At 41.0% G+C, this 19,636-nt stretch overlaps 1 protein-coding gene across 1 annotated transcript in view; it reads left to right on the top strand.

Moving 5' to 3' along the window:
• The first annotated feature begins 4,937 nt into the window (after positions 1 to 4,937).
• Positions 4,938 to 19,636, top strand: part of clic4 (chloride intracellular channel 4) — a 38,751-nt gene continuing 24,052 nt past the window's right edge. The window contains exon 1 of the mRNA XM_062962037.1: positions 4,938 to 5,095. Within this exon, the coding sequence (XP_062818107.1) occupies positions 5,018 to 5,095 (78 nt within the window). The 5' untranslated portion in view covers positions 4,938 to 5,017. The remainder of the gene's footprint in view (positions 5,096 to 19,636) is intronic.

Genomic DNA, 19,636 nt, shown 5'->3' with positions numbered 1-19,636 from the left:
TTGGCAGATCGTAATTTTGTCAATGTCTATTGTTTCCAAATGCCGGCTGAGATCTTTTGGCACGGCACCCAGTGTGCCCATCACCACCGGGACCACCTGCACTGGTTTCTGCCAGAGTCTTTGAAGTTCAATCTTGAGGTCCTGATAGCGGCTGAGTTTTTCCTGTTGTTTTTCGTCAATGCGACTGTCACCTGGGATGGCGACATCAACGATCCAAACCTTTTTCTTTTCCACAACTGTGATGTCTGGTGTGTTGTGTTCCAGAACTTTGTCAGTCTGGATTCGGAAGTCCCACAGTAACTTTGCGTGCTCATTTTCCAATACTTTTGCAGGTTTGTGATCCCACCAGTTCTTTTCTCCTGGGAGGTGGTACTTGAGGCATAAGTTCCAATGGATCATTTGGGCCACATAGTTGTGCCTCTGTTTGTAGTCTGTCTGTGCAATTTTCTTACAGCAGCTGAGGATATGATCCATGGTTTCGTCAGCTTCCTTGCACAGTCTGCATTTTGGGTCATCAGCTGATTTTTATTATTATTATTATTATTATTATTATTATTATTATAAGCTGTTAACACTCAATAGTCTGCAGTTTCACAGCGATAGCAATTGTTCTTTTGTGTAGGCACTGGGAAGGAATAGCTAGATTTCGAACCTCAGTGTAATACTTCTGCAGGGAGGACCAGTTTCTCCTTTGCTTCAAGCAGCAAAATATCTTGGGACTGCTTTTGGTACAATGTGCATGTGTGGCCTTTGATAGATAGCACAATGGAAGGGCAGAGGAGACAATGCAGTCGGTGGGAAAAGGAAAGAATTCATAGTAGCTGGTGGTTGCAAAAAGGTTGCACTGAACACTGATGAGAAATACGTAAAAGCCGTTCTCTGGGCGATTCGTGCCCTCTTGGTGGTAGGCCAAGCCTATGACGTCACTGCAAAATGTGATGAAAACAGACCTCTTTGTTGTTCAATTTCTTTTTGAATCCTGCTATTGTGAGCTCACTCCTAAAGTGGTGGAGGAGGAGCAGAGGGAGCTGGCAGCAAAAACTGCAGCTGGAAATATCAACTCGGTTACTGTCAAGAGTCCCAAAAGGCTACACACAATGTCTTGCTGGCAGACGGGGACAAAAGGAACAGATCGCAAAGGAAAGGAGGGAGACAAGCCCAAGAAATGACCTCATGCCATTTCCCCCCTTCACACTGACACGTTATCAGTGGGCTAGTGATTACAAATCTAATTTAGTTTGGTTTGGCATTTAGGAGTAAGTAAGTAAGTAAGTAAGTAAAAGTTTATTTGTATACCGCCCTCTCTCCCGAAAGGGACTCAGGGCGGTTTCCAATATAAAATCAGCATAAAACATTATACAATAAAACACTGAAAACACTATAAAATGCTATAAGAATTAAAAACAAAACATAACAATTGACCAAGGAATAAGAAGAAAACAGTTGGAATCTCCTGTTTTGGAAACTACGAGGGTTGAGTGAAAAGTAATGCCTCCCCCTTCGTTACTTGGGTTTGGATGTGAATATTTTAATAAATCAAACGCAGAACTAATCCTTAGAATGTGCCCTTTAACCACCACTATTCACTTTCCCACATCATCACCAGACAATTGGATACATTTCTGCCAACGATGAACAAGTTTTCTGAAGCCGTCACGGAAGAAGTCGACACTCTGTTTCTGCAACCGGCGTCTCACAGGACCCATTGTGCACAGATCTTCCGATAGCCAAGCAAAGCAATAATGTGACCCACACATTCTTGTGAAATGTTGATTGTGCTTGAAATTTCTCTCTGAGTGATACGGCGATCGTCCTGAATCAATCTGTCAACCTTTTGCTTGTGAAACTCGGTGGTTGCTCTCACAGGGTGTCCAACTCTGTTTGTCACGCAAGTCAGATGTTCCCACCTCAACATCTTTAAACTCACTCACCCAGCGACGCACAGGACTCACATCAACACAATCACCATAAAGAGCTTGCATTCTCTGGTGAATCTCCTTTGGGGTGACACCTTCTGCGGTCAGGAATTCAGCGACTGCACGTTGATTAAGTCGCATTGACTGACGGTCTGCGCAGGGTTCGATACTTTGCACTTTAACAACACAACCGTTCAATGCTAAGGCTTCCCCATCTGCGCAGGATTCCATACTTCGCACTTTAACAATACAACCGTCCAATGCTCAGGCTTCCCTGTCTGCGCAGGGTTCCATACTTCGCACTTTAACAATACAACCGTCCAATGCTCAGGCTTCCCTGTCTGCGCAGGGTTCCATACTTCGCACTTTAACAACACAACCGTTCAATGCTCAGGCTTCCCCGTCTGCGCAGGGTTCCATACTTCGCACTTTATCAACACAACCGTCCAATGCTCAGGCTTCCCTGTCTGCGCAGGGTTCCATACTTCGCACTTTAACAACACAACCGTTCAATGCTCAGGCTTCCCCGCCTGCGCAGGGTTCCATACTTTGCACTTTAACAACACAACCGTTCAATGCTCAGGCTTCCCTGTCTGTGCAGGGTTCCATACTTCGCACTTTAACAATACAACCGTCCAATGCTCAGGCTTCCCTGTCTGCGCAGGGTTCCATACTTCGCACTTTAACAATACAACCGTTCAATGCTCAGGCTTCCCCGTCTGCGCAGGGTTCCATACTTCGCACTTTAACAACACAACCATTCAATGCTCAGGCTTCCTGCTAAATGGAACTGCAGAGGAGAGTCTACTGAACAAGCCAGGACCTGTCGCAGACCAGGACTGCCATCTGTTGAGTTACGAAGGTGGAGGCATTACTTTTCATTCAACCCTCGTAGGTTGTACAGGGAAGGGTTATTCCTGTTGCAGGTACAACGGCTGTTGCTCTGAAATATGTTTTATGACTTTGCAGTTGGGTGGAAGTCGCTTTCCCGGCCCTGTCCGTGGGGGTTCGGCCCAGACGTTCGGTCACTGGGCACCCCGCCCGTCACGGCTCTGGCCTCCATCCCTGCCGCTCCCTTGAGCCGGAAAATAGAAAGCTCCTTCTACGTAGAAAAACAAAACCGTCCCAAATTAGCTCAGGGTGTGGTGTCAAGCGTGGTTTCTGGAAACAGAGCAAGAGAACAGTTTACATTCATGGCCTGATTCATCATTGGGGTTGGCAGGGCAGGGACTTGGATATCCCAAGTGGGAGCCAATCAAGTAATAATAATAATAATAATAATAATAATAATAATAATATCTTGTTTGCTGTGTCAGACTATGTCATTGTGTCAATAATAATAATAATAATAATAATAATAATAATAATAATAATAATAATAATAGAAAACCAAGAAAGAGCAAGGAAGAATCTATAACCATTCTACCTTATTGGGAATTATTATTATTATTATTACTATTATCATCATCCGCAAAGAGGAAGAATCTATAACATCTTAATTTTTATACACCGCCTTCATATCCCCAAAGTAACTCGTGTAGTACATAATACGCAACATGTAGTATATAATCTATAATATGTAGTATATAATATGCAATTATAATAGTGTATTGTTATTATTGTATTACATAATAATAATTATTATCAATTATTATTATCAATATTATTATCAGAAGGGCTCCTCCCCTGCTTAGACACGCCCCTATTATTATTATTATTATTATTGTATTACATTACAATATGTATATCAATTATTATTATCAGAAGGGCTCCTACCCTGCCTAGACACGCCCTTATTATTATTATTATTATTATTATTATTATTATTATTATTATTATTATTGTATTACATTATAATATGTATTATCAATTATTATTATTATTATCATCATCAGAAGGGCTCCTCCCCTGCCTAGACACGCTCCTATTATTATTATTATTATTATTATTGTATTACATTACAATATGTATATCAATTATTATTATTATTATCAGAAGGGCTCCTCCCCTGCCTAGACACGGCCCTATTATTATTATTGTATTACATTATAATATGTATTATCAATTATTATTATTATTATGAGAAGGGCTCCTCCCCTGCCTAGACACGCCCCTATTATTATTATTATTGTATTACATTACAATATGTGTTATCAATTATTATTTTTATTATGAGAAGGGCTCCTCCCCTGCCTAGACACGCCCCTATTATATTATTATTATTATTATTATTATTATTATTATTATTATTATTATTATTATTGTATTACATTATAATATGTATTATCAATTATTATTATTATTATTATGATTAGAAGGGCTCCTCCCCTGCCAAAACACGCCCCTATTATTATTATTACTATTATTATTATTATTATTACATATTAATATATATTATCAATTATTATTATTATTATTATTATTATTATTAACAGAATGGCTCCTCCCCTGCCTAGACACGCCCCTATTATTATTATTATTGATTACATATTAATATATATTATCAATTATTATTATTATTATTATTATTATTATTAACAGAATGGCTCCTCCCCTGCCTAGACACGCCCCTATTATTATTATTATTATTATTATTATTGATTACATATTAATATATATTATCTATTATTATTATTATTATTATTATTATTATTATTATTATTATTATTATTAGAATGGCTCCTCCCCTGCCTAGACACGCCCCTATTATTATTATTATTATTGATTACATATTAATATATATTATCAATTATTATTATTATCAGAATGGCTCCTCCCCTATTATTATTATTATATTGTATTACATTATAATATGTATTATCAATTATTATTATTATTATTATTATCAAAAGGGCTCCGCCCCTGCCTAGACACGCCCCCAAACCCCCTGTGGCCACGCCCCCTCCAGGCAGACCCGAGCGAGGCGAAGTCTCTCCCGACTTCTGATTGGCCACTCTTCCTTCCCCCCTCCCCCCGGGCCTGGCCCAAGCCCCGCCCCTGGGTATAAATTCCCCCGCGAGCGCGCCGCCGCCCTCAGTCTGGCTCCGGCTGCGCTCGGCGGCGCTTCGAGGAGGAGACGGCGGGAAGGACGAGGGCGGAGCATGGCTCTCTCGGTGCCCGTCAACGGGCTGAAGGAGGAGGGCGGCGGCCGGGAGCCCCTCATCGAGCTCTTCGTCAAGGTAAGCGCCACGGACTTGGCCGCTCTGCCTTGCTTTCCCCCTTTGGGAGGTGTTAGCTGGCCCTGATTGTCGTGCACCGTTTCAACACAACGGAGGAAAACCATGGAAACGAACGCAATCTGTCTACCAGTATTTTTTTAAAAAACTCTAAATAAAGAACAACGCTCAGTAAACGGGGATTCCAGACAGGAAACAATCAGGGCCAGCTAACTCTTCCCAACAAGGGATGTCCCCCCCAGGCAGGAAGCAGCCCGGCTTTGAAGTTGCATTGCTATTCAGTGCTAGCATAGGATTGAAGAGCTTTGCAGAGCAACACTAAAAATAAAATAAAATAAGGTAATTCCAGACAAGAAACAATCAAGGCCAGCTAACACCTCCCAACCAAGGATTCCCCCGGGTACAAAGCAGCCAGGCTTTGAAGCTGCATTGCCATTCAATGCTAGCATAGGATTGAAGAGCTTTGCAGGGCAACACTAAAAATAAAATAAAATAAGGTAATTCCAGACAAGAAACAATCAAGGCCAGCTAACACCTCCCAACCAAGGATTCCCCCGGGTACAAAGCAGCCAGGCTTTGAAGCTGCATTGCCATTCAATGCTAGCATAGGATTGAAGAGCTTTGCAGGGCAACACTAAAAATAAAATAAAATAAGGGAATTCCAGACAAGAAACAATCAAGGCCAGCTAACACCTCCCAACCAAGAATTCCCCCAGGTAGAAAGCAGCCAGGCTTTGAAGCTGCAATGCCATTCAGTGCTAGCATAGGATTGAAGAGCTTTGCAGAGCAACACTAAAAAAAACAGGGAACTCCAGACAGGAATCAGGGCCAGCTAACACCTCCCACCCAAGGATTCCCCCCATGCAGGAAGCAGCCAGGCTATGAAACTGCAAGTCCATTCAGTGCTAATCAAGGTGATTAATTGCAACATTCACACTTGCCCCCAACAAGAGATCTTTCTGTCTCCCACCCTAGACATTACATAGATGTATAAACCTCACTAACAATAATAATAATAATAATAATAATAATAATAATAATAATAATAATAATAATAGACAACTTTATTCTTGTATCCCGCCCCATCTTGGGGCGGCTCACATGGGGACCAAGCCCAAGATACACCACAAAATACAACAACAAGGTACATTTAAAGCATATAAACATATAAAATTAAAGGCATATAATAAAATATAATAAGATACAATAAAAACATACAATAAACCAATAGCCTTCTAGATGCAGTGAGCACAATCAGGATTGGAGGTAAGGCAGTAGAATTAATTACATGCAATATCACTTGCCTAGTTCCCAATGGACCTCACCACCTCTGAGGATGTCTGCCACAGATGTGGGTGAAACGTCAGGAGAGAATGCTTCTGGAACAAGGCCAGACGGCCTAGAAAACTCACAGCAACCCAGATGTATAAAATCATCTGTAAATTATAATAATTATAATTTTATTATATTATAATATTGTATAGTAATAAAATATAATATATTTTATATACAGTACATATAATATTGATAATAATATAATGTAAAACAATATTATACTAATAATAATACAACATAATATTAATCATGTATTGTATTACATGTAATATTACTAATAATATTACAGTATAGCAGTATAGTACAATATAGTAATTTAATGTTATTATTGTGCTATGCTGATAATATAACTTATTGAATGTACATATGATTTGTAAGCTGCTCTGAGTCCCCTTTGGGGTGAGAAGGGCGGGATATAAATATAGTAAACAAACAAACAAACAAACATGGCTACACAGCTCAGTAAACTCACAATAACACAGATGTATAAAATAATCTGTAAATTCCGAGACAGTGTACTTTTACCTCCAGCCTGTGAATTGTTTTGATTGTAGCAGATGTTCTGGTGTTTACATTTGTTTACTAGGACTTTACTTAAAACAACAGTATTAATTCTATCTGGAGTCAAGCCATAGAATGAGAGGAACTTACATAAGTGTTTACATGTCACCATTGATCCAGAGGGTCTGCTCTTTTTGGAAGCAGACCCTGGATTCGGCTTTGTTTTGAGGACCCGCATTTCTCAGGGCGATAACTATTAAGATGCTGCTGAAATGCACAAAGATATGAACCAAAGATAATAAGTTAAGGATGCAAAGAGGCATCAGGCTTTTTATAAAGAGTAGAGTTTAGACTCTACACCAGGTGTCCTCAAACTTTTTAAGCAGTGTTGGGGAGCTGGACTATAGTTTAAAAATAAATATGAACAAATTCCTATGCACACTGCATATGTCTTATTTGTAGTGTAAAAAGAAGAAAGAAAGAAAGAAAGAAAGCCAACGAAATGTTACGGTTTGCAAAGGCACTGTGCTATATTTGTGTGTTAACTGGAAAATGAGGTGCATGAAGCTGATTGGCTGAAGCTGCAAAGACCTGGGAATTTGATTTGAAACTGTTTCTGTTCTGCTGCTGGAGAACCGCTTTGAACATGTTTTTGTTCAGTGTGAGTCTGTGTGGTGACTGAGTACTGCCTGGGGAAGATGGCTCTGTACTCGAAGAGTCCTTGCTATTTCTGAGGCCTTGTTTGCTACTGGGAAAAGAGGATGAAGAACCAGGACTGTATTCTTCAGTGAAGCAGATTTATGGACTGAAAAAGGACTGCTTATGACTGCTGGGTTTCTGTAAGCATTCAGAGGGACCATTGTGAATACAGTAGAGTCTCACTTATCCAACACTCGCTTATCCAACGTTCTGGATTATCCAACGCATTTTTGTAGTTAATGTTTTCAATAAATCGTGATATTTTGGTTCTGAATTCGTAAATACAGTAATTACTACATAACATTATTTTGTATTGAACTACTTTTTCTATCAAATTTGTTGCATAGCATGATGTTTTGGTGCTTAATTTGTAAAATCACAACCTAATTTTATGTTTCATAGGCTTTTCCTTAATCCCTCCTTATTATCCAACATATTCGCTTATCCAACGTTTTGCTGGCCCGTTTACGTTGGATATGTGAGACTCTACTGTACCATTGTTCTTTGGATCTCTTGGAATTAGTAAAGTTCCTGTATTGTTTGTTCTGCAAATTTGAGTGGTGCATCATTGCAGGGTAACTCTGGGCTCATGGGCACACATAAGAGCTTCCGTTTACCATCTTCTATCCGCAACACTAAAGAACAATACAATATTTAAAAACAAGAACAATTTTAACCCACATAAACCTACCAGGATTTCAATGGGAAGTGTAGGCATGCTTCTTGCTGATGAGATAGTCAAGTTAATTAGGGTTGTTGTTGTTGTTGTTGTGTGCCTTGAAGTCATTTCAGACTTAGGGCGAGCCTAAGTCTAAAACCGAGGGCAGGGGCCAGGTAAATGACCTTGGGGGCCGCAAGTGGGCCCCGGGCCTTAGTTTGGGGTCACCTTCTCTACACTCTATTGTCTTTCTAACTCTCAAAATGGGGCAGATGTTGGAGGAACCCAAGCCTTACACTCCTTCCAAGAGCAAGTGAGTAATGGACTATTCATAGGCGGCATGAAATCATAACTTCTGGAGAACATGACTTCACCAGGTCTCTCCACCCCTTATTCTCCTAGACTTTGCTCTCGGTTGTTTCTGTTGCATACAAAGCAGAGGGAACAAACCCTGGTCGGGATGGGGGTTGCAGACGCTGGCACGGGGATTGGAAGGGGAAATGCAAACGGGGAGGTTTTATTATTAAACTGCAAGGGAACAGAGTCTGCGTTGAAAAACTTTGTTGCATGGCAGTCTAACTATCCTGAAAACAGGAGTATATTTTTTACATACATACATCTATATATATAAAAGAGTGATGGCATCACGGCAACCCACAAAACAACAAAACTACAGGCCCCCCAACCTCGAAATTTGACAACACAACCCATCATCCACGCCTCTAGGTTGATACAACAAAAAGAAAAGAAAAATAAAGTCCTAATTAGAGGGAGAGGAATAATTTCTTTTATCCAATTGCTGCCAGTTAGAAGGCTAAACTCCTCCAACTTGGTCTCCTAGCAACCCAATAAAAAATAATTAAAAACACTAAAAGATTAATACAATAAAATACTATAATAACAGAAAATAACTAAAAATAATACAATAAAATAATAAAATATAATAAATAAAAAGATAACTTACAATAAAATTAATTTAAAAATACAAATAAAGTCAAATAAAAATTACACAACAATTTTAAACCAATACCACCACCACTTTGCCACAGCAACACGTGGCCGGGCACAGCTAGTATATATATATATACACACACATACACACACACACATATATATGTATATATATCATATTGAATCCTTATGTTTACATGGGATTAGATATAGCAAATCCAATACTGAAGGTGTAACTTCAGAACGATTATATTTTATATACTGTATATACTCAAGTATAAGCCTAGTTTTTCAGCCCTTTTTTAGGACTGAAAAAAAACCTCCTCGGCTTATACTTGGGTGAGGGTGCTGGTGGACTTATATTCAGTCGGCTTATACTCGAGTATATACGGTACATTGAGAAGATGCAAAATTGGTTGGATGGCACCTCTAGGGAAGGAAAAGCATTTGGAAGTTGCTAGTTTCCAATGGCGGAGATGTTCTTTGCAATCTCAGTGGTGCCTTGGAAGAAAAATATTTACGCTGTGGGCGGCTTGCTCTTTTTTCCTGTTTGGAAGCCTATTTCCAAAGCAAACACGAGAGTCAGAGATGAAACGCAGCCTTGCTTGTCACACTTATGCTGGTGGTCTGTGGTGATGAATAACGTGGGTTCGTCCCTGTCATGCGCCTCTGGCCTCCCTGCCGTCATGTTAATGTGCAACACAAATATTTGCTGTCTTATTAATGCTGATTAAGCAGAACGGGCCGATCCCTCATTTCCTAAGAGCGTGCAAGCAGGTTCGCATGAATAAATGATACAGGGAGGGTTGCCTTCAGTGTCTGGCAGGCGTGTTTAAAATGCACATGTGGAGCATTTTGAATATACGGGATAGATAGGGAGTCTCATTGGGTTTCTGCATCTGCACTTACAAGGGAAGCTAATGTTGCGCCTCAGCGCTGGTTCACCTTGCTCTTAACACACACAGCAGACTTGGTTTTTTCAGTTTATTGATAAAAGATAGCAAAGTCTTAATAAAAAGCAGTAAAGAAAGCAGTAATCCAATTGTAAAGGCAATCTGCAGAATATAGTTCAAAGTCTCTGTAGAATGTAGCAACTCCGTCCTGAAAAACAAGGCAGCATGAACTCCAAAATACAATCCAAAACTCAGGAACCAGGCATGAACCAAAACCTGGACTTTCCACGGATATCTAAACCCCACTTGCCTAGTTTGCAACAGACCTCACAACCTCTGAGAATGCCTGCCATAGATGTGAGCAAAACATCAGGAGAGAATGCTTCTGGAACATGGCCAGACAGCTTGAAAAACACAGTAAGCCAGTGATTCTGGCCATGAAAGCCTTCGACAATACTTTAGAGCAGGGGTCCCCAAACTAAGGCCCGTGAGCCGGATGCGGCCCTCCAGGGTCATTTACCCGGCCCCTGTCCTAAACTTTAGACTACATGGTCCTTGGAGGTCTCTTTGCTTACCTATGGTCTTGTGAGATCGTCTAGATGGTCTTTGGAGGTCTCTTTGCTTAGCTATGGCCTTATGAGACCATCTAGATGGATTTTGGAGGTCACTTTCCTTACCTATGGTCTTGTGAGATCGTCTAGATGTTCTTTGGAGGACTCTTTGCTTAGCTATGGCCTTATGAGACCATCTAGATGGATTTTGGAGGTTACTTTCCTTACCTATGGTCTTGTGAGATCGTCTAGATGGTCTTTGGAGGACTCTTTGCTTAGCTATGGCCTTATGAGACCATCTAGATGGATTTTGGAGGTCACTTTCCTTACCTATGGTCTTGTGAGATCGTCTAGATGGTCTTTGGAGGACTCTTTGCTTAGCTATGGCCTTATGAGACCATCTAGATGGATTTTGGAGGTCACTTTCCTTACCTATGGTCTTGTGAGATCGTCTAGATGGTCTTTGGAGGACTCTTTGCTTAGCTATGGCCTTATGAGACCATCTAGATGGATTTTGGAGGTCACTTTCCTTACCTATGGTCTTGTGAGATCGTCTAGATGTTCTTTGGAGGACTCTTTGCTTGCCTCTGGTCTTGTGAGATCGTCTAGATGGTCTTTGGAGGACTCTTTGCTTAGCTATGGCCTTATGAGACCATCTAGATGGATTTTGGAGGTCCATTTCCTTACCTATGGTCTTATGAAACCATCTAGATGCTCTTTGAGGGTCCTTTTCCTTATTGATGGTCTTCTGATGGTTTTATAAGACCATCTAGATGGCCTTTGGAGGCCTCTTTGCTTACCTATGGTCTTATGAGATTGTCTAGAAGGTCTTTGGAGGACTCTTTGAGTTGGTCCTCACTGGCCAATAGTATCCTGCGAATTGTATCCTAGATGGTTCCTCTCAAATCTGAGGAAAAATTTCTCTATGAAATTAAAAACAATTGTATGTAGAGAACTCCTGATTCTCAGAGTTCTGCAGAACTGACGTTGTTATGCCAAAGAACTGAAGCTGGCTTGAAACGGTGCCCACTTGATCCCAAGCCAGGCCCGGGGAGACTTTAAAACACTTTGGGACGACTGAAGTGTGATTCCATACAGTGCGCAAGAGCATGCTTGCCGTGCCTTCACTTCCTTTGGATTTCCTTGGCTGGCGAAGGAAAAAATCAACACAACCCATTAGCAACGTATCCAAGTCAAGTCCAAATGTATCAACGTTATTTCGGTAGCCAGACCGACAGTGTGTGATTGCACCTCCTTTGAGCCATGGCAATCAATGTGCATCTGAGCAAATGAGTTTTCTTCTTTGGGTTTTTTGATGCCAGAAAGGGCGGCGATGACTTGTTGGGTGTGTATGTGCTGGTGAGATGTTCTAACACAGAGGCCAAGCAACCGCACCCAACGCTTGTGTGGAGCTGGGAGTGATGCATCGCTGCAGGAATGAGTTCCCTTCCCAGTATAAACCTCCCTTGCTTCGTTTTTAAATATACCTCACAACCTCTGAGGATGCTTGCCATAGATGTGGGCGAAACGTCAGGAGAGAATGCTTCCGGAACATGCCCAGACAGCCCGGAAAATGCACCACAACCCAGCGATTTCCCTTCTCCTTTTACAACTTCGGAGATGGAGAGAATACTGAAGTTAGTTATGCTTGCCAGGTTCCAGAGTCATGCTACAAGAATGGTATCAATAGAAATAAACAAAAACAATTTTCAGTACTCGCTCTCATGTTAAAGTGATCCTAGTGTGTCGATATTTTCATGCAAACTTAAATATACTGTATATACTCAAGTATAAGCCTAGTTTTTCAGCCCCTTTTTTAAAGACTGAAAAAGCCCCCCTCGGCTTATACTCGGGTGAGGGTCCTGGTTGGCTTATATTTGGGTCAGCTTATACTCGAGAATATATGGTACATTTATTATTTTTCTCTATTATTGTTGCTACTACAGTAGAATCTCACTTATCCAAGCTAAATGGGCCGGCAGAAGCTTGGATAAGCGAATATGTTGGATAATAAGGAGGAATTAAGGAAAAGCCTATTAAACATCAAGTTAGGTTATGATTTTACAAATTAAGCACCAAAACATCATGTTATACAACAAATTGGACAGAAAAAGTAGTTCAATAGGCAGTAATGTTATGTTGTAATTACTGTATTTACGAATTGAGCAACAAAATATCAGGTTATATTGAAAACATTGACTACAAAAATGGCTTGGATTATCCAGAGGCTTGGATAAGCGAGGCTTGGATAAGTTGGACTCTACTGTATTACATTTACTTTAGGTAAAGGTAAAGGTTTCCCCTGACGTTAAGTCTAGTCGTGACCGACTCTGGGGGTTGGTGCTCATCTCCATTTCTAAGCTGAAGAGCCGGCATTGTCCATAGACATCTCCAGGCCATGTGGTTGGCATGACTGCATGGAGCACTGTTACCTTCCCACCAAAAGGAGCAGTACCTATTGATCTACTCACATTGGCATATTTTTGAACTGCTAGGTTGGCAGAAGCTAGGGCTAACAGCAAGTGCTCACTCCGCTCCTGGGATTTGATCCTGGGACCTTTTGGTCCTCAAGTTCAGCAGCTCAGCGCTTTAACACACTGTGCCACCAAAATATGGATATACTATGTGTTGATATGTATGGAAGAAAAATGAATGAGAACTATATTTTGGAGACAGTCTAAAATATTAAGGTCTGTGATGACTACCTGCTTGCTGAACTGTAATTAAAAGTTGCTAATAAGACCTGAAATAGTTGACCTGCCTGGTAAGTTGTGACTGATAAGAGAAATGTTTACCTCAAGTTAAAGCTGTTAAGAAAGAAGTCAACACAAGGCCAACACCAACCAATAAGAGTCAACATCTGGTCCAGGAAACGGAGATGGAGCCAGGATATTCCAGGATGGAAGACGTCTATCATTCATTTGCAACTTTGGGACAACATCAGCAAAATATTGCGATATAAGGGATCTCATGACGATCCAGAAATTGTGACAGACAGCAGCGCTGTTCACCCGCCATGCTCAGTGGAGATGGCATTTGGGAAAGTGTCAGATGTGCAATTGAAGCAGTCTGGTCACTTTTTGGGCCTCCTGAGTGAAAATGTAACCCTCCTTGTTTGTTAGCCAATTAACTGTAGGTAGTCAATCCAATGTAGTTGCACAGAAACTGTATGTTTGTATGTCTAATGTTGTTCTGTGAAAGTTATGATATACCTCTCACACCGAAATTGCAATAAAAAGAACCCATGCTTTAAAGTTATTGAAAAGTTATTCATAACATTAGCAGCCAGCCAAATAGTTTTGTGAGCCCATAACTATGTGAAAACTGGTGCAAACTATCTGGAAGCAGCATGAATAAGTGGGTGTCTGTTGCTCTTCAGAAATTACCATTTGTGATATGTTGCAGTGGTGTGTGTCTTGGTTTCCTTAATAGTTTTGTGAGCCCATAGTTATATGAAAAGTGGTACAAAATAGTTTTGCAATCCCATAAATATATGGAAACTGGTGCAAAATATCTGGAAGCAGCATGAATAAGTGGGTATCTGTTGCTCTCCAAAAGTTACCATTTGTGATGTGTTGCAGTGGTGTGTGTCTTGGTTTCCTTAATAGTTTTGTGAGTCCATAACTATATGAAAACTAGTGCAAAATATCTGGAAGTAGCATGAATAAGTGGGTATCTGTTGCTCTCCAAAAGTTACAATTTTTGATATGTTGCACTGGTGTGTGTCTTGGTTTCCTTAATAGTTTTGTGAGCCCATAGTTATATGAAAAGTGGTACAAAATAGTTTTGCAATCCCATAAATATATGGAAACTGGTGCAAAATATCTGGAAGCAGCATGAATAAGTGGGTATCTGTTGCTCTCCAAAAGTTACCATTTGTGATGTGTTGCAGTGGTGTGTGTCTTGGTTTCCTTAATAGTTTTGTGAGTCCATAACTATATGAAAACTAGTGCAAAATATCTGGAAGTAGCATGAATAAGTGGGTATCTGTTGCTCTCCAAAAGTTACAATTTTTGATATGTTGCACTGGTGTGTGTCTTGGTTTCCTTAATAGTTTTGTGAGCCCATAACTATATGGAAACTGGTGCAAACTATCTGGAAGCAGCATGAATAAGTGGGTATCTGTTGCTCTCTGGAACATCACCATTTGTGATGTGTTGCAGTGGTGTGTGTCTTGGTTTCCTTAATAGTTTTGTGAGCCCATAACTATATGAAAACTAGTGCAAAATATCTGGAAGTAGCATGAATAAGTGGGTATCTGTTGCTCTCCAAAAGTTACCATTTGTGATACGTTGCAGTGGTGTGTGTCTTGGTTTCCTTAATAATTTTGTGAGTCCATAGTTATATGGAAACTGGTGCAAAATATCTGGAATTAGTGTGAATAAGTGGGTATCTGTTGCTCTCTGGAACATTGCTATTTGTGATATGTTGCAGTAATGTGTGTCTCAGACATACAGACACACAAACAAAAGTTGGACTGGAAACGAGTGGTGTGTATTCCTTTTGCGCATGGCCGTCATCGGATAATCCCATCCAGCGCTCTGACTTAGATTCACAATCTCATTACGCACCATCGTCCTGCGAGGTAACAAGGCTGTCGCAAAAGGATAATCGGGTACAAAACGAAACACAAACTCACTTTGTAGTACTTTTTGCCTAGATTCGGAAATGTGGTCCCGAAACACCGGTGGGCCTGTCTGTATTTCCACACCTGGAAATACAGGCAGGTATGACGGCCACTCACCGGAGAAGCCAAGGGTCACTTGTGGACGCCGGGACCTGATTGGCAGCCAACCAGGCCTCTTAAGTGCGTTTAAATTAGAGCTCGGGAATTTACCTTCTCGGATTATAACTTAGAAAGTCTCCTGGGCAATCAGATCAGTGGCCAGGGCTGGTGACTTGGGGATTTTGGGACTTGGTGTAAAAAAAGATAAAAAGACAGCAATATATCTGAAACAGCACACTGCAGTCTATCACGAGAAGATTTATTGATCACATCAGGAGACTGTTACAGACTACCGTATATACTTGAGTATAAGCCAACCCAAATATAAGCCAAGGCACCTAATTTTATCACAAGAAAACTGGGAAAACATTGACTCCAGTATAAGCCAAAAGTGGCAAATTTCAGAAAAATAAATACCAAAAAATTACATTAATCGAGGCATCGGTAGGTTAAATGTTTTTGAATATTTACATCAAACTCTAATTTAAGATAAAACTGTCCAACTCTGATTAAATCATGATTCTCATCTTCTTCAATGTAAATGCCCTTATGTATCCTTTTAATATTAATAGAGTGAAATAATAAATGTAATAACAATAATAATGTCAGAGTGAAATAATAAATGTATTATTAATAATAAAAATAGAGGAAAATAAATGTAATTTATAAATGTAATTTAAATGCATTGCTCTTGGCATAATATCCTGCTTTAGAGTTCCTATTTATAGTCTCTTTGTTAATACAACTGATGACTCTGTCGTAAGTAATTATTTTTGTAGTCCTTTGAAGCGGGGGCCACGTTTTTATAGGAAGGGTTAGTGTCGCCTTTGTTTGCGACACAACAGGCTTGTTCAAACACACCAGTAAAAGTGTAGTCACGGGCACAATTGGAAATACGTTGTCGAAGGCTTTCACGGCTGGAATCGCAGGGTGGTTGTGTGTTTTCTGGGCTTGTCTGTCCATGTTCCAGAAGCATTATCTCCTGACGTTTCGCCCACATCTAGTAATAATAATAACAACAACAACAACAACAACAACAATAATGTGTTGTGGAAGGCTTTCACAGCCAGAATTGCAGGGTTGTTGTGTGTTTTCCGGGCTGTCTGGCCATGTTCCAGAAGCATTCTCTCCTGACGTTTTGCCCACATCTAGTAATAATAGTAATAATAATGTGTTGTCGAAGGCTTTCACAGCCGGAATTGCAGGGTTGTTGTGTGTTTTCTGGGCTGTCTGGCCATTCCAGAAGCATTCTCTCCTGACGTTTCACCCATATCTAGTAATAATAATAATAATAATAATAATAATAATAATAATAATAATAATGTGTTGTCGAAGGCTTTCACAGCCAGAATCACAGGGTTGTTGTGTGTTTTCTGGGCTGTCTGGCCATTCCAGAAGCATTCTCTCCTGACGTTTCGCCCACATCTAGTAATAATAATAATAATATTGTGTTGTCAAAGGCTTTCACAGCCGGAATTGCAGGGTGGTTGTGTGTTTTCTGGGCTGTCTGGCCATTCCAGAAGCATTCTCTCCTGACGTTTCGCCCACATCTAGTAATAATAATAATAATAATATTGTGTTGTCAAAGGCTTTCACAGCCGGAATTGCAGGGTTGTTGTGTGTTTTCTGGGCTGTCTGGCCATGTTCCAGAAGCATTCTCTCCTGACGTTTTGCCCACATCTAGTAATAATAATAATAATAATAATAATAATAATATTGTGTTGTCGAAGGCTTTCACAGCCGGAATCGCAGGGTTGTTGTGTGTCTTCTGGGCTGTCTGGCCATGTTCCAGAAGCATTCTCTCCTGATGTTTCACCCACATCTATGGCAGGGCATCCTCAGAGGTTGTGAGGTCTATTGGGAAAAAACTAATCAAGGAAGGTTTATATATCTGTGAAATAACGTCCAGGGCGGGGGAAAGAAAGCTCTCTTGTCTGTTGGAGGCCAGTGTGGATGTTGTAATTAATCACCTTGATTAGCATCAATGGCCTTGCAAGCTTCATGTCCTGGCTTCTTCCTGCCTGGGGGAATCCAAGGTCCTGTGGCCATAGGCACCCCCAAAGTCATGTGGCCATTGGCATTTATTTTATTTATTTTTATTTTTTATTTATTTCTAATATTTCTATCCCGCCCTTCTCACCCGAAGGGACTCAGGGCAGCATACAGTTGGCATGACTGCATGGAGTGCCATTACCTTCCCACCAGAGCAGTACCTATTGATCTACTCACATGTGCATGTTTTCAAACTGCTAGGTTAGCAGAAGCTGGAGCTAACAGCAGGAGCTCACCCCACTCCCCGGATTCGAACCTGCGACCTTTCGGTCCGCAAGTTCAGCATGCTGCACCACCGGGGGCTCATATATGGGTCGTCCAGGTGTCTATATCATAATAGGTTTCAAAAGGACCAGATGCTGCTCAAGATGCTCCTGTTTGCATATTGGCCACATTTCGTCTGAATTGAAAAGTTTCTAAATCCCTTTGCATTAAATAACCAGGGCTGTTTACAGTAGGCCAGGCACATGCTTTTTCTCTCTCTCTCTCTTGCTGAAACCAAAGGAGCTTAGAAGTGATTAACTTTGCCTAGATCATGTTCTGGCCAGGCTGTATCAAAATAGGTAGTGAAAGAATAATCTTGCGCACATCTTGTTATGCGCGGAGTTCCCGAGGTGAAAGGAGACAAAGCAAAACTCAATTTGACTGACGCCTTCGACAATACGTTGAAGCTCAATTTTGTTTCTTCTCCATTTCTTTGGGATACTGTATTCAATGCCTCAAGTAATAACACGATGTAACAAAATTTGGGAAAAAATAAATCTGTTCCTGGTTTGAAAGTGTTATTTCCCATTCAGTTATGACGTTTCGCCCACATATGTGGCAGGCATCCTCAGAGGTTGTGAGATCTGTTGGAAACGAGGCAAGTGGAGTTTATATCTCTCTGGAATAATGTCCAGGGTGGGAGAAAGCAGTCTTGTCCGTTGGAAGCAAGTGTGAATTTTGCAATTTATCACCTTGATTAACATTGAACGGCATTACCGCTTCAAAGCCTGGCTGCTTCCTGTCTGGGGGGATCCTTTCTCCCACCCTGGACATTATTCCACAGATATATAAACCCCACTTGCCTAGTTTCCAACAGACCTCACAACCTCTGAGGATGCTTGCCATAGATGTGGGCGAAATGTCAGGAGAGAATGCTTCCGGAACATGGCCAGACAGACTGGAAAACTCACAGCAACCCAGTGATTCCAGCCATGAAAGCCTTCAACAACATATAGAAACCCCACTGGTCTGGTTTCCAACAGACCTCACAACCTCTGAGGATACCTGCCATAGATGTGGGCGAAATGTCAGGAGAGAATGCTTCCGGAACATGGCCAGACAGACTGGAAAACTCATAGCAACCCAGTGATTCCAGCCATGAAAGCCTTCAACAACATTTAGAAACCCCACTTGTCTGGTTTCCAACAGACCTCACAACCTCTGAGGATACCTGCCATAGATGTGGGTGAAACGTCAGGAGAGAATGCTTCCGGAACATGGCCAGACAAACTGGAAAACTCACAGCAACCCAGTGATTCCAGCCATGAAAGCCTTCAACAACATATAGAAACCCCACTTGTCTGGTTTCCAACAGACCTCACAACCTCTGAGGATACCTGCCATAGATGTGGGTGAAACGTCAGGAGAGAATGCTTCCAGAACATGGCCAGACAGACTGGAAAACTCACAGCAACCCAGTGATTCCAGCCATGAAAGCCTTCAACAACATATAGAAACCCCACTTGTCTGGTTTCCAACAGACCTCACAACCTCTGAGGATACCTGCCATAGATGTGGGTGAAACGTCAGGAGAGAATGCTTCCAGAACATGGCCAGACAGACTGGAAAACTCACAGCAACCCAGTGATTCTAGCCATGAAAACCTTCAACAACATATAGAAACCCCACTTGTCTGGTTTCCAACAGACCTCACAACCTCTGAGGATACCTGCCATAGATGTGGGTGAAACGTCAGGAGAGAATGCTTCTGGGACATGGCCATGCAGTCCGGAAAACTCACAGCAATCCATTAATTCTATTTGAGAATGGACCAGGAATTGTTGAGAGGACTTTATTAAGAATCTAATTGGATAAAGTAATTTTTTAAGGCCACACTCAAACTAACTTCTTGCACAAACTCTGACCCTCTGAAATTCTAGTAACTATGACTATTCAGGTTCTGAATTGCTGCTG

Source organism: Anolis carolinensis, unplaced genomic scaffold (assembly GCF_035594765.1).
Source record: "Anolis carolinensis isolate JA03-04 unplaced genomic scaffold, rAnoCar3.1.pri scaffold_10, whole genome shotgun sequence".
Classification (NCBI taxonomy): domain Eukaryota; kingdom Metazoa; phylum Chordata; class Lepidosauria; order Squamata; family Dactyloidae; genus Anolis; species Anolis carolinensis.
Note: the sequence above shows the minus strand (reverse complement) of the source record. Positions and strands in the feature narration are given on the sequence as shown.